Source organism: Manis javanica, chromosome 11, assembly GCF_040802235.1.
Source record: "Manis javanica isolate MJ-LG chromosome 11, MJ_LKY, whole genome shotgun sequence".
In the NCBI taxonomy this organism is placed as follows: domain Eukaryota; kingdom Metazoa; phylum Chordata; class Mammalia; order Pholidota; family Manidae; genus Manis; species Manis javanica.
Window position 1 is genome coordinate 112,944,328 of NC_133166.1, and position 15,136 is coordinate 112,959,463.

At 48.5% G+C, this 15,136-nt stretch overlaps 1 protein-coding gene across 6 annotated transcripts in view; it reads right to left on the minus strand.

Moving 5' to 3' along the window:
• The window catches only part of AP2A2 (adaptor related protein complex 2 subunit alpha 2), a 109,402-nt gene extending 94,931 nt beyond the window's left edge, over nucleotides 1-14,471 (minus strand). For 3 of the 6 annotated variants that reach the window (XM_073217370.1, XM_073217372.1, XM_073217369.1), the window contains exon 1: nucleotides 14,250-14,470. In XM_073217370.1, the coding sequence (XP_073073471.1) occupies nucleotides 14,250-14,316 (67 nt within the window). In that variant the 5' untranslated portion in view covers nucleotides 14,317-14,470. The other 3 variants (XM_073217371.1, XM_073217374.1, XM_073217373.1) reach the window with 3 other exon arrangements.
• Between the last annotated feature and the right edge of the window lie 665 nt (nucleotides 14,472-15,136).

Sequence of the window (15,136 nt, forward strand, 5' to 3'; positions counted from 1 at the left end):
TTAAATCCTCATCTTCCACCATAAGAATTGGTGGAAAAAACACTCATAAAAAAAAAGAATTAAACACTGAAGAGAAAAGAAAAAGAATAAACACAGAACAAAACAGCACGCATGAAGGATAAGAACACACGTAACTTAGAATTAGTAAGTAATCACATTTTTTAAAGTATGTGGTAAGAAATGTCTATAAAATGAAAGTAACTGACTGACGTTCAGTGAGCCTCCACCGCAGGAGTCCCACCAGCCGCAACCTCTCAGCTCTCAAGCAGGTAACACCGACTGGTGCCCCCAAGACCTCCAATACACTCTCTCCCCGTTCCCACCTTAACTTCCCCTTAGGCAGCTTCAATCTCATCACATAAACCAGGTCCTGACCCTCCTCCTCCACCTGTGCACTTGCCTGGCCAAACCCTTCCCTGCCGAATCCATTCCTCCGCCAGCCAGCACGAGCCTGGAGAGCCGAGCATGCTTGGAGTGACCACACACCAGCCACGGGCCTAGCCTCACACAGGAAGCCCAGGGAGGAACTGCCAGCTCTTCTTAAGAGCCACCTCACAGCTTCTTCCCCTCCATTCCTCCTCCTCCTGCCCCTGGCAGCCGGGGAGCCTGGTCCCCCTCTAAGAGAGGCTCAGGCAGTGGCCAGCACCACCCCCTGCACACTGCTGCTCTCCAGCCTCCTTGTTCTCATCCTCATCGCACCAGCCTACAAACAGCTCTACCACCCCTGCCTCCCAGGGCCCCTCACCTCGCTCACCGGGCCCGTACCCTCCTAACTGCTCTGTGCTTCCCCTCCCTCCCCTTCACTGGCTCCACTTGTCACAAAGGATGAAAGCCTAGGATCCCTGCCACCTCCCTCACCCCCCGCCACCGGGCTCTGATGTCCCAGGCTCTCTCCCCAACTCCTGCTCCCACCACACTTGCTCCCAGCCTGTCTGCCAGCACTTAGAGGCATGCCTGACCCTCAGCTCCACTATCTAAACTGCAATCCCCTTTCCCTGCTTTATTTTCCCCTTAATGTAGCATGTAATATACTATATGTTATAATTTTTATTTTATGTCTACCTCTCTAAAATGTAAGCTTAATGAGAATATTCCTGTTTTGCTCATTGTGTAAAATAGGCACCACATAAATGTGTTGAATAAGTGAAATAACCTTAAAAAAGAAAACCTTTCCTGATGTCACTGTGATATGCAGAATTTCCCCCAAAGATGCCCACATCCTTATACTAGGATCCTGTGAGTTACCTTAACTGTGGCAAAAGAACTCTGCAGATGTTAATTAAGGAAGGGAATGAGACTAGATCATGCAGGTGGGCCCAGTCTAATCACATGAGCCCTTAGAAGTAGAGAACTCTGCCTGGAGGTAGGAGATGGGGCTGACAAAGAAGTCAGAGAGACCCAAATCCAGACAGGGCTGATTGATTGCTCCACTGGAGGGCTTCCGGGAAGGCACAAGGAATGCAGGCCAGCTCTACGGTCTGAGACCCGCCCCAGCAAGAGCAGCAAGGACAGGGGACCTCAGCCCCATACTGCAGGTCTGCGTGCAAGCTGCTTCATCCCCAGAATCTCCACAAGGAACCACGGCTCTGCTGAGCCCCCAATTTTGGCCTTGTGAGACTCCAGGCAGAGAACCCTGCCAGACTGTGCCCGTTTGTGGATAAAATGAAAGTTCCTGTGGCCAGGATTCTCACCTGGCCCTGGTTGGCTAGCTCACTACACACGTGAGGGCAGTATGTTGCTATTGACTCTCTATAAAGAGCTCCACCCAGTGGTCTATGCCACACGGTGACATGACTGCAAAACTGCAAGAGAGCAGAGATTGGGACGGCCATGTGGGCAGAGAGGCCCAGGGGCAGAGACAGGCTTGCTGCATGCAGACTCGCTCTGAGTGAACAGGATTTTAGTGACTGACCTGCCACTGTGGAAATAAAGTTGGATATCACTGTTTCACCCCAAGAACATTCTACTGCCATTCCTTTGGTCACACTGAACTCATAGTGAACTTGCCCAGGGCTGAAACCCATTGGCAAGACACCACATAAACAGGTACAGGATTTACCCTCCCAAATTAGGCCACTGAAAACCTGGAAGACATATATGAAACAACAGTTTTCAGACGGTAGACAACAGACAATGGAAGGCAGAGGTCACTGAGACAGAAAACAAACAAGATGACGGCCTCATGACGGCCCCAACTTACTACCTGGGGCTGGGGAGCAGGGGTGCCAACAGAGCCCTGAGGTCTCCCTGAAGAGACAGGCACAGGAGGCTAGCATGTGCAAGGCAGAGCCTGCTTCAAGGAGAGCAGAGGACTGCCCAGGCGCGTCTCTGATTACTGATCTGCCCACGCACAACAGAACGCCCCTGAGACTGTGTGAAGAGCCACTGGAAGGGAGCCAGAGGGGACCACAGGAGCTGGCATGGAGCCAGCCAGCCAGAAGAGAGGCTTCATTAAACACAGGCATCACGCAGAGTCCTGAGAAGTGCTGGCCCTCAGGGGTGAAGTAAAATTAGCCCAGACTAAGGGCTGCTCTGATCCCCCAGTAAAAATCAAACTGCTTCCAAGTAGCTCAGCTTCATCACAGAACAAAGCTGAAGAGTATTTAAAGAAACAAAAATTTTCAGGACTGACAAGGTGAAATTCACAATGTCTGGCATTCAGTAAAAAATTACCAGACATGCAAAGAAACAGGAAAATACAACCCATGACAAGGAGAGGGGAAAAAACAGTTAATAGAAACATACAGAAATGACACAGCTGATAGAATCAGAAGATATGGACATTAAAACAGGTCTATGTAACTGTATTCCATATGCTCATGAAGGGAGAGGATATCAAAAGTGTACTAAGAGACACAACATAAGGAAGACCCAAACTGAGGTTCAAGAGGTAAGAAATACAAAGTCTGAGATGAAAAATATGGTAGATGAGATTAATAGTTGATCAGACACAGCTGGAGATCAGCAAACCTGAAGATATCACAGCAACTATCCAAAATGAAACAGATCGAAAAATATGAGCAGAGCATCAGTGAGCTGTGGGGGCAAGCTCAAGTTGTAACCTCAATGTAAACTGGAGCCCCCCAAAGGCAGACAGGGGACAGAAAAAATATTTGAAGAAATGGACAAATTTTTCAAATTTGATGACAACTACAAACCCACTGAAGTCAGCATCTAGAGCCCCAAGAACAAGAAACATGAAGAAAACTACAAGACACATCAGAAGACTGTCTAAAACCAATGAAAAGGGCAGATAAAAGCAGCCAAAGAGAGTCACATTGCACACAGATACACAAGGAGCTTCTCTCTGGGAACACCGCGAGCCTAAGACCAGAGCGGCATCTTTAACTGCCAGGAACGAAATACATGGAGAAGGTGACCACTCCTCACCATCTCCATCCGGTCCATGAATCATCTCCTGATGTTTGAAACAATAAATAACCACCCAAATTGTTTCCCTGCTGAACCTTTGTCCCTGCTGTTCATTCTCAATATAGAAGCCAAAGTGGTCTTATTAAAAGCAAAAATAATTTGGGTCAGATCACACCTGTGCGGAAAACCTCCAAGAATTCCAATGGGACCTTCTGTGACCTGCCATCCACTCCTCCACCCCACACTCTCTCTTACTCAGCCACTGAGATCTCACACAGGCTGACTGCACCCCACCTGCAGAACTCTCTCGTTTCTCCCATAGTTCATGGCCATACCTCCTGCAAGCTTCCTTAATAAATGTCCTCTCCAGGTAGGTACCTTACCTGACCACCTTCTCTGAAGGTGAGAACCTCTTCCCCATTCTCTATTCCTCTTACCTACTTTATTTTTCTCAACAGATGGACAGTCAGACAGATAGTTGTAGATAGATATGTTTTTCTCATTTATTTTGTCTCTTCTTACAAGAATGTAAGTTCTGAAAGCACAGGGATTTTGTCCATTTGGTAAACAGTGAATCCCTACACCTCGAATAATGTCTGGCACACAGCAGCCCTTAGTAGATTTCGCAAATGAATCCATGAATTGTACAATTGAGTCAGAAAACAAAATAAAGAAGTACACTTGGAAATACACACATTCAAAACACCCTTTACTCTTGTGATACCAAAATTATGGCAAAACAATAACAAAATATAAAGAACTGTGTTTTTTTGGCTACTTATTATAAAACAGACTTAAGGTTACACCTGCAACAAATGCTGCATCAAAGAGTACACATCACCAGACACCAGCAGCCACAGAAGGGCATCTCCTACCCCTCTGTGACCAACACAGACAGGGCGCTCGCACCCCCTTTCTCGGCATGGCAATCTCAGTGAGGCCAGACCTTGGGAAAGGAACGGCTTGGCACCAACAGACTCAGTCAATCACCCTCCCGCCCTCCTCTTCCCCCACATTCTCAGCACTTGGAAAGCTGGGTGTGCTAGTCTATGCAGAGACAACCTGCAGTTAAATAGTACAGCAAATCTGAAGCAGAATTAACTGAGCAGAAGCTACAAGCTGATTCAAAGAAGTAACTGACATCGTGAGAAATCTGTTTGGGAGAAGAAAGAGGTAGTGAACACTACCTGTGGACGGACGCATACCTCACCACAGGCCCCGGGTACAGTCCAGCATGAAGGCAATCACAGAAGACTAATCCTCTTAGGCACAAGGTTCAAAATAAGGTTCTGATCTGGCTATACTATTCATGACCCCCAAAAATGCCTCAGAACTGTATTTTCCACAGCAATAAGTGCAATCCAAAAGTACTGCAAAGGCTCATTTTCCTGCTATATTTTTTCTACTGGCTGCTTCAGAGACTATTTGACATCAATTTAGGGCCCTTTTCCAATGTTTTTAGAATGACTAGAAACACGAAATTGCTCTTTCAACCACAACACATGAAGTAAGACTGACAACAGAAAAAGTAAACATAAATCTCAGCACAGCACCACCTGCCCAGGAACCCAGAGGGCTTTAGGTACACTAACTAATTGCCATTACACCCTGTGTTGCCATCAGAAGAGATTTTAAAGGAAAGAAAAACACCTTACATTGCAAAACAAAATCCAGGCAACCCAAACTGGATGCTGGTCTGCAAACTCTTGAGCAATCCTTTAGACAGGTACCAAATCCTGGGGGAGGGGAGGAGAAAGGTAGAAGGGAAACATCCTGAACACAAGGTGAGGGAGGATCACAAAAACACCACAACTCACGGCGTTTGAATCTGGGGCAAAAATGAAGACTCCACACTCTTACACAACCACAGTTCCCAAAGGTGAGAAAGAAAAGGAAACAGAATCAGGTTCCAACCCAAACCAGTTGGCTAGAAGATTTGTTCCTAAATGAACACATCCAGCAGAGTAAGCCACTCAATTCCCCACTTCCTGAGGCACCAGGGAGCCGAGGGGGCTACATGGGGCCCGAAGCAAAAGGAAGAAGCTCTCAGCCTTGTCGCAGAGACTTTCCTGTCCCTTTGAAGCACAGAGCAGATGCAGGTGCATCACTGTCCTTAGATCCGCAGCAGCCCTGCTCACACAGATGCAGACAGTAAGCCCAAGGGCCGGACCACTGGCCCCACCTCTGTACCTCCCACCTTTCCACCTGGTGGCTCCCCAACTCCTAAGGAGGCCACCTCTAATTACAGGTGATCGTGGGCCCCAACCTTACTCCTCTCTGGCAACAGTGTTGAAGGAAAAAGCATTAAAAGTTGGCAAGAAAAGATGTCTGAAGGCAGGTAGGGACCACAGTGTCACTACATGTTTCAAATGCGTATTATGAGCAATCACAGCACTTTGGGTAAGACTGGGAACTCGCCTCTCTGTTTCTGGCAACACGCATCTCACCAGCCCCACACTCCTCTTGACCCTCAGTCCCAGGGCACTGCTTTAAAATGCAGCACTTCTTCCTTGCATGATCTTGGTCAAACCCTTACAGTCCTCTCTCTACCCCAAGGCCAAGAGCTAATCTTATCACACAGCCTCAGCTCCCACCTCCACATGGGAGCGCCTACCTGAACCTGACTGTCCTAAAATTCTTCTCATAATAAAACAGTCTTTTCATGGCGTTTCAACCTTGTCAACTTTCATACCAAAGTCAGGGAGATTTTGAAGAAGGCAAATGCCAGAATCAGTACATATAGTTTATAATTTAAATCTTAGACACCACTGTGACCCAGTGAAATGTGTTCATTTCTGTTTTCTTATAGGTATCATTTCATTTATTTTATTAGGTTGGGGACAGAGTTATTTACCTTACTTCATAGTGCACGGGAAGCTAACAGGAGCCATCAAATTTTTAACCCCAACTCTGTGCTGATAGAAGTAAGGGGGCAGGACAAGAGGAGACCTATGCATCCTACATTCATTTCATCACACAGGATTGGGGGTGGGGAGAACAGACCCCCATGCTTTATGACAAGGCCACAGGCAGACCTGAGGAATCTGAAGTTCAACTGGGCGCCATCTATTGTCAATGTCCATGCACCCCGTGTGCCTCTGCTGTTCACTCTGCCCTCCCTCCAGGACCTCCCCACCCACCTCCAAATAGAAGATCCCCATCCAGCCAACATCTCCTTATTCTGTAACCAGTAGTCCTGCACTAATGAGAACTCATCTCCCCACTTGCCAGCAAGCTCTTTAGAGGGGCAAGGACCATGTGTTTTACTTCTCTGAGCCCCACCCAGCATTCCACATAAGAGACCCAGATGCCGTCCCTTACCGAAAACCTGAGGCCAAATTTGTCCCAGAATGCAGAACTGCTCAGACTTTAGGAGGAAGCACAGTCCATGGCCAAAGGAAGCATACACACTCACGCATGCCCACATGGGAGGGAGACCACAGTGGGGCCTCTCAGCAGCATAGGACCAGTGTTTCTGCCAAATGAGTTTACTGAAAACTTACCAAAAATAGCCTTTTAAGTTTTGGAGCCCCACATTTTGAAATTTGAGCTAAGGGACAACAGACAGCCTTTTGCCCAAGAACCTGCAAAATCAACAGGTGAAATTCTGAGGAACTCAGCGCCCCTGGCACCCTGGAGTTCACACCAGAGAAACACCGTTTCCTTCATCACACTTGAATCTTCCCCTCTGGTTTGACTGTACTTGATTTTTTCAAAGCCAGGAAATGCTATTTAATCCCACAAACAGCCTTTCCAAAAACTGGGACTACAAAATCCTGGCACATAGTGTTGCCAAAGACAACAGAGTGAAAATCATTTTAAGAGGAAATAGAAGTTAAGCTAAGTACCTGGCACGAGAGTAAACTTATCACCAGGACATTTCAACTGGTCATAAAAGAGTGATCCCCACTTCAGGGCAGCCAGAGGGGAAACACAGGGAAGAAGGCACAGATATTTCCTAGAAGCATCAACCAGCAACCCTGGCAGGAAAATTCAACCTGAACTCAAGACTCTCTTCCTCCTCTGGCTCGGTGGTTTGTCCCTCCCCTCATCCTCTGTCACATACTTCCTAAATCAGTTTCTAAGGAATATAAGTTATGCATGAGAACACAAAAGCAAATATGCAAGAAGAGCATTCTTTTTTTAAAAGTCAGCACCTTTAAAATGTATAGTCAAGACTAAAATGAACCTTAATTTCTTTAAAGGACTTTAAAAGTTAAAAAGCTGACTGACAAACTGATTCTGATGTTTACTACTATGCAAGAAAATCAACTACCAACTTTACGTTCGATTTATACACTGAAGTTTTTTTTTTTACTTATTTTTATTAAGGTGTGATTGATATACACTCTTATGAAGGTTTCACATGAAAAACAATGTGGTTACTACATTTACCCTTATTATCAAGTCCCCTCCCATACCCGAATGCAGTCACTGTCCATCAGTGTAGTAAGAAGCCACAGAGTCACTATGTGCCTTCTCTGCGCTACACTGCTCTCCCCGTGATCCCCCCACACCATGTGTACTAAACATAATACCCCTCAATCCCCTTCTCCCTCCCTCTCCATCCGCCCTCCCACACCCCTCCCCTTTGGTAACCACTAGTTCATTCTTGGAGTCTCTGAGTCTGCTGCTGTTTTGTTCCTTCAGTTTTGCTTTGTTGATATACCCCACAAATGAGGGAAATCATTTGGCATTTGTCTTTCTCTGCCTGGCTTATTTCGCTGAGCATCACGTCCTCCCGCTCCATCCATGTGGTTGCAAATGGTAGAATCTGTTTCTTTATTACTGCCAAATAGTATTCCATTGTGTATATGTATCACATCTTCTTTATCCATTCATCTACTGATGGACACGTAAGTTGCTTCCATATCTTGGCTATTGTAAAAAGTGCTGCAATAAACATAGGGATGCATATGTCTTTTTGAATCTGAGAAGTTGTATTCTTTGGGTAAATTCCAAGGAGTGGGATTCCAGGGTCAAATGGTATTTCTATTTTTAGTTTTTTGAGGAACCTCCATATTGCTTTCCACAATGGTTGAACTAGCTTACATTCTCACCAGCAGTGTAGAGGGTTCCCCTTTCTCTGCATCCTCACCAGCATTTGTTGTTCTTATTCTTTTTGATGCTGGCCATCCTTACTGGTGTGAGGTGATATCTCATTGTGGTTTTAATTTGCATTTCTCTGATGATTAGTGATGTGGAGCATCTTTTCATGTGCCTGTTGGCCATCTGAATTTCTTCTTTGGAGAACTGTCTCTTCATATCCTCTGCCCATTTGTTAATCGGGTTATTTGCTTTTTGGGTGTTGAGGCGTGCAAGTTCTTTATATATTTTGGATGTTAACCCCTTGTCAGATATGTCATTTAGAAATATATTCTCTCATACTGTAGGATTCCTTTTTGTTCTGTTGATGGTGTCCTTTGCTGTACAGAAACTTTTTAGTTTGATGTAGTCCCATGTGTTTATTTTTGCTTTTGTTTCCCTTGCTCGAGGAGACGGGTTCAGGAAGAAGTTGCTCATGCTTATATTCAGGAGACTTTTGCCTATGTTGTCTTCTCTAAGAGTTTTATGGTTTCATGACTTACATTCAGATCTTTGATCCATTTCGAGTTTACTTTTGTGTATGGGGTTAAACAATAATCCAGTTTCATTCTCTTGCATGTAGCTGTCCAGTTTTGCCAACACCAGCTGTTGAAGAGGCTGTCATTTCCCCATTGTATGTCCATGGCTCCTTTATCGTATATTAATTGACCATATATGGTCTGTTCCATTAGTCTATAGGTCTGTTCTTGTGCCGGTACCAAATTGTCTTGATTACTGTGGCTCTGTAGTAGAGCTTGAAGTTGGGATGCGTAATGCCCCCAGCTTTATTCTTCCTTCTCAGGATTGCTTTGGCTATTCGAGGTCTTTTGTGGTTCCATATGAATTTTAGAACAATTTTCTCTATTTCATTGAAGAATGCTGTTGGTATTTTGATAGGAATTGCATTGACTCTATAGATTGCTTTAGGCAGGATGGCCATTTTAACAATACTAATTCTTCCTATCCATGAGCACGGGATGTGTTTCCATTTATTGGTATCTGCTTTAATTTCTCTTAAGAGTGTCTTGTAGTTTGCAGGGTATAGGTCTTTCACTTCCTTAGTTAGGTTTATTTCTAGGTATTTTATTCTTTTTGATGCAATTGTGAATGGAATTGTTTTTCCGATTTCTCTCTCTGCTAGTTCATTGTTAGTGTATAGGAATACAACAGATTTCTGTGTATTAACTTTGTATCCTGCAACTTTGCTGAATTCAGATATTAGATCTAGTAGTTTAGGGGTGGATTCTTTAAGGTTTTTTATGTACAATATCATGTCATCTACAAAGAGTGACAGTTTGACTTCTTCCTTGCCAATCTGGATGCCTTTTATTTCTTTGCGCTCTCTGATTGCCGTGGCCAGGACCTCCAGTACTATGTTAAATAGAAGTGGGAAAAGTGGGCATCCTTATCTTGTTCTTGATCTTAAAGGAAAAGCTTTCAGCTTCTCGCTGTTAAGTATGATGTTGGCTGTGGGTTTGTCATACATGGCCTTTATAATGCTGAGGTACTTATACACTTAAGTTTATGGTGAATTTAAATTTTTATGTTCGGCTTCTCTATGTCCAATGTATGACTCAAAACAAATGGAGTTTTATGAACAAATTCAATTTTTTAACTTCAGCTAAAATATTATTCAAAGAATGCCCAATTTCAACAAAGTTAACAGAAACAGAAGGGAACAAGTTTTGTAACAACCGCAAAGGGCAAAGCACTGATGATTATTCTAGTTCATCACTGCCCCTGCAGCAGAGCTGTAGGCTTCCTCTAAGAATCTGGGAAATCAGGTTTTTTGCCAAATGGCTAATTATACCTCCCCACTTTTTTTCCCTTCATTTGAGTGAGTGCCTGGAGGGATTAAGTGAAATACCTCTAGGCACCATGGAGTGTCTGGGTTCACCTGCGCACCAGTGCAGCTGCAGCCCCAGCCTCCACCACTGGCAGGGAGAACAAATGGCAACTTCCTGCCCACTGACAAGCGTGACTGGTCTCGCAAGAGTGAACAGGTATCAGTTCTCCCTTTCCTTGATTACTTCCCAGTCAATTCTAAGTCTGGCAACATTTTCAGCAGTGTTTCACAGTCAGGATATCCTAGCGCTGACATGCCAAAAGCCATGCATAAACACATGCGCTGATTAAGTCCTAAATGACTCTCCTTCACTGATCCATCATGTGTAAAAGCAAATGAAAGTTCCAAAATAGCAGAATAAATAGCAAACAGCTATCATTTTCCCAATTCCACAGTCCTTTGATTTTCTTTGAACTGATTGCTTGAATATGTCAGAGTAACAGCCTGGGCGGACCTCAAGAGGAGTGCTAAGTGAGAAAAGTCAATCTCAGAAGGTCACATACCACACAAGGCCATTCACACAGCCTCTTCCAGCCAGTAAGCAGAGATGGAAGACAGATCCTTGGTTGGTGAGGAGGGGGTAGGTCTGGCTTTACAGAGTAGCATAAGGGGGCACTGTGGTGATGGAATAGTTGTGCATCTTGATTGAAGGGGCATTACAAAAACTACACGTGATAAAAATATACAGATCTACACAGACACACACACCAGGGCATGTACACATAAAAGTGGCAAAATGCAAATACAACCAGTGGACTGTACTAACGTCCATCTCCTGGTGTCAAAATTGTACTGTTAGGGGAAATGCCCACCCTAGAGAAGGCAGGGCAAAGGATGTGGGACCTCCCTGTCCATTTCTTTCCAACTTCCTATGAATCTATATTTATTTCAAAATAAATAATTATTTAAAAACAGGAACTAAGCAAAAGGATTAGAATTTTTTTAATGCCAATTAAAACAAGAAAGAAACCGTTCCTTAACTCCCACACACTGAACTGGTATTAGCACAATTCAGTGGCCCCTGGGTTGAAGTCAATCAGAAAGGATCAAGTTAATTTTATGAGGCACTGAATTAATTTGCTACCTGAGCCACAAAAGCTAGGCTTGAGCATAACACAAGAACCTTTTTAAATTTTGGACCACATTCACTTGCCTATGTCAAGAGGAGTAATGCTCCCAGCCAGAAAGCTGGCAGTGGGCTACTTCGAGAAGTGCAAAGACACAGAGCATGCTTTTACAGGGGAAAATTTAAGAAACTAGCTCAGAAAAGTAAACAGAGCTGCAACTGTGGAGCTGAAATTGACTTCGGTGACACTTGAGCTCAAAATCCACCCCTGTCAGTTGAGGAAAGGGAGGCTCAGCAGCCAGTGGCTGCGGGTCATGGAGCAGCTGAGAGACAGAGTCCAGCCTCTTTCTGCCAGCCCAGTGCTCTCTCCCCACAGAGTCTGACTACACTGGTCACCCTCACAACAAGAAAACAGCACACGCAGAGACAGCAGGGGAAAACGGGAAGCAGGGACCCCTCCCTGCCACCCAGGGGTCAAGCTCAGACCAGCTCTGGCCAGGGTCCACTTTCCAATCCCATCTGCAGCCAGGGGCCCACACTTGCTTGGAACACTAACTCCCTCTTGCTCCAGGCGCACTGTGGCTCTCTGCTTTCAGTGCCCTTTAGATAATACCGGCCCAAAAATCACCTCCTGGGTGAATTCTTTTCTGGCTTGCTTGACCATCCATCTACTTGTTTACTCAGCACACGTTTGGTGCCAGATGCTGTGCAAGCAGGGGAGGAGTGACATGGCGAACAAGACCACCGCAGGCCCCATCTTGTGGTGCTCACAGTGTAGGGGGGCACAGCACCACAGCTCAAGGACAGCACTCCGGAAGAGAGGACAATGGGACAGCCAGGTTGGAAAGCTGTTTCTGAAGAAGAGGCCCAGACCCACAAGAAGGACCAGGCACCCCTTCTTCTTAAATAAGCTCTTTCAGGGGACAAATCATCTTATTCATTGGTCTATACCAATGGCTCTCAACCGGGGCCAACTGTGCCCTGTGGGGCATTATCTGGAAACATTCTTGCTTGTCACAACTGAGACATCTAGTGGGTTAGAAGCCAAGGATGCTGCTAACCACAGGACAGCTCCCCACAACAGAGGATCAGCCTCAAATGTCAATGGCGGCACAGGATGGGTGGAGAAAGTCGGGTCTACACAGCCAACAAGCACCCGTGGAATCCCCACCACATGATAGGCACCTGCTCGTCAAATGCAGGCAACAGCACAGAATACGCCTAATATATGGGTGACCAGTTTTCTGAGAAATGGGTTTCTGAACAACTCGATTTCCTCCACAGTGGATGAACAGGCATCACAGCTAATTTAAGGGTTCCCTGAGGCCGTAACAGGCACAAGCTTAGCCTTACAATAATCCGCCTTCTGACTATGAGTGTCACTCCGGTGAAAGTTATGTTATGTATAGAGGAGGAAGAGAAGAGAACGCAACTTGCCGAGGCACTGGTCTAAGGAAGTCCAGAGTAAGAGAGGGACTGAGTTGGGGGCGACTGAGTTGGGGGCAGAACCAAGCTGGCCCCAGCATCTCCACACTAGTTTAAGGAGAAAGGGTTCAAGGGGTTCAGCACAACAGCATTCACACGAGGCAGGGTTACAAACATTCTTCAAAATGTACATTAAACCTAAAGCAATAAAAATCACGGTAAACTGTTTGATGGATAACAAAGAACAAATAAAACACATTACACAGAAACTGGCTTGATGCTTATTTTTCTAGTTGAATAAAGGGGAAAAATGGTCTCTGAAAACCATCCAGTTTCTCTGCACACCAAAGCCAGAATTACCGCAGGTGGACCTACCTGCACCCACCCACCTTCTGGCCTGTTGCACCTTGTGGTGTGGACCCTTCCACTCCGACGGGGCATGCCAGGCACCCAGTCTGCTGCCCCTGATCTGAGACAGCAGGCAGAGCAGTTCCCCTAAGTCATCCCCGCCCTCCACTGCCCCGTGTCCGGATTCCCCGGGGAAATGGGTCATTTCAAACAGGGTCCAAAAGGCCACTGGTATCCGGACACAGGGCTGCTTCACCAGCAGGACACCGGTTTCGCTATACCCGCTCCCAAGTGAAAACCCACGCTATTTTGGAAAACGCTGGGTTAAATGCTCCATTACTGGGAAGACGAGCATAAGGCTGGGGAGAGGCATCTTCGAGGTGCCACAGCCCCCCTGCACCCCCCGCGCCCTCCCCCTGCCCTCTAGGTGAGCACCTGGGACTCCCGCCTTCAGGTCCACACACCGGACCCCCGCTCTCAAGGTCCGGACCCCGGACCCCCGCCCTCTAGTCCTCACCGGGACCCCCCTGCGCCACCGCCCTCAAGGTCCGGACCCCGGACCCCGGCCCTCTAGTCCTCACCGGACCCCCGCCCTCTAGTCCTCACCGGGACCCCCCTGCGCCACCGCCCTCAAGGTCCGGACCCCGGACCCCGGCCCTCTAGTCCTCACCGGACCCCCGCCCTCTAGTCCTCACCGGGACCCCCCTGCGCCACCGCCCTCAAGGTCCGGACCCCGGACCCCCGCCCTCTAGGTCCACACCCGGACCCCCGCCCTCTAGTCCTCACCCGGACCCCCCTGTGCCACCGCCCTCAAGGTCCGGCCCCCGGACCCCCGCCCTCTAGTCCTCACCGGACCCCCGCCCTCTAGTCCTCACCCGGACCCCCGCCCTCTAGTCCTCACCCGGACCCCCGCCCTCTAGTCCTCACCCGGACCCCCCTGTGCCACCGCCCTCAAGGTCCGGCCCCCGGACCCCCGCCCTCTAGGTGAGCACCTGGGACTCCCGCCTTCAGGTCCACACACCGGACCCCGCCCTCTAGGTCCGCACCCGGTCCTCCACGTCCACACCCGGACCCCCGCAGGCCAGGTCCGGCGCCGCACTCACTCACAGTTGCGGATGTCGGAGATGAAGACCGCCAGGCCCCGCATCCCGTCCCCCTTCGACACGGCCGGCATCTTTGCGCCCCGGGGAGCGGCCTGGGCTGGCGGGCCGGGGAGGAGTGGCGAACGGTGAGCTCAGGCCGCCGCCCGAGGAGCCGCCTCAGCCTGGGCAGCCTCGGGCTCAGAGCGCCGCTTCCAGGGCCTCTGCCGCGCGCGCGCACGCACGCACGCTCGCAGCCGCGCTCACGCGCACGCTCGCTCGCGGGGCAGTGAACGACGACCGGGGCGGGCACAGCGTGAGGTAGCGCGCCCGGCCGCGACGCGGGGGCGAGCACGTCGAAGGCGGGCGCGCGGAGGCAGGCGCGAGGACGCCCCCTGCAGGCATACGCCGAGGGCAGGGGCGCGCTTCGGCGATAGGGTTGCTCTCCGCGTAGGGGTCGCCTCCCGGGGGCTCCCCACGACTCTACCCACCTCCGGAGCCCACCACTACAGTCCCCAGCCCCAGGCTAGGCCCCCCCACGGCCCCGACCCAGCTTGGACCCCCTACGACCCTGCCCTCCCAGCCTCCTGGACACCACCACCGCATCCCCAGCCCAGGTTCTAAGGCAGCCCTCCTCGGGGGCTTGGCCTGCAGTTCAGAGCTCGGAGGGCCTGCTGCACATCACCAGGCTATCCAGAGACAGCCCCTTTACAGAGGGGGAGAGTGCGGCCTGAGGAGAAAGGACTGCGGATCCCCATCCCATGACAGCACCAGGTGACCCCAGGACCCAGTCCAGGGTCCCTCAGTGCCCAACCAGAGTCCTCTGCCACTGTTACCACCACCAGCCTCTGCATCCTGACGAGGTGGTGGCAGAGGACCACCCCTGTGGGCCTACCCTCCAGTGCACTGCAGGGG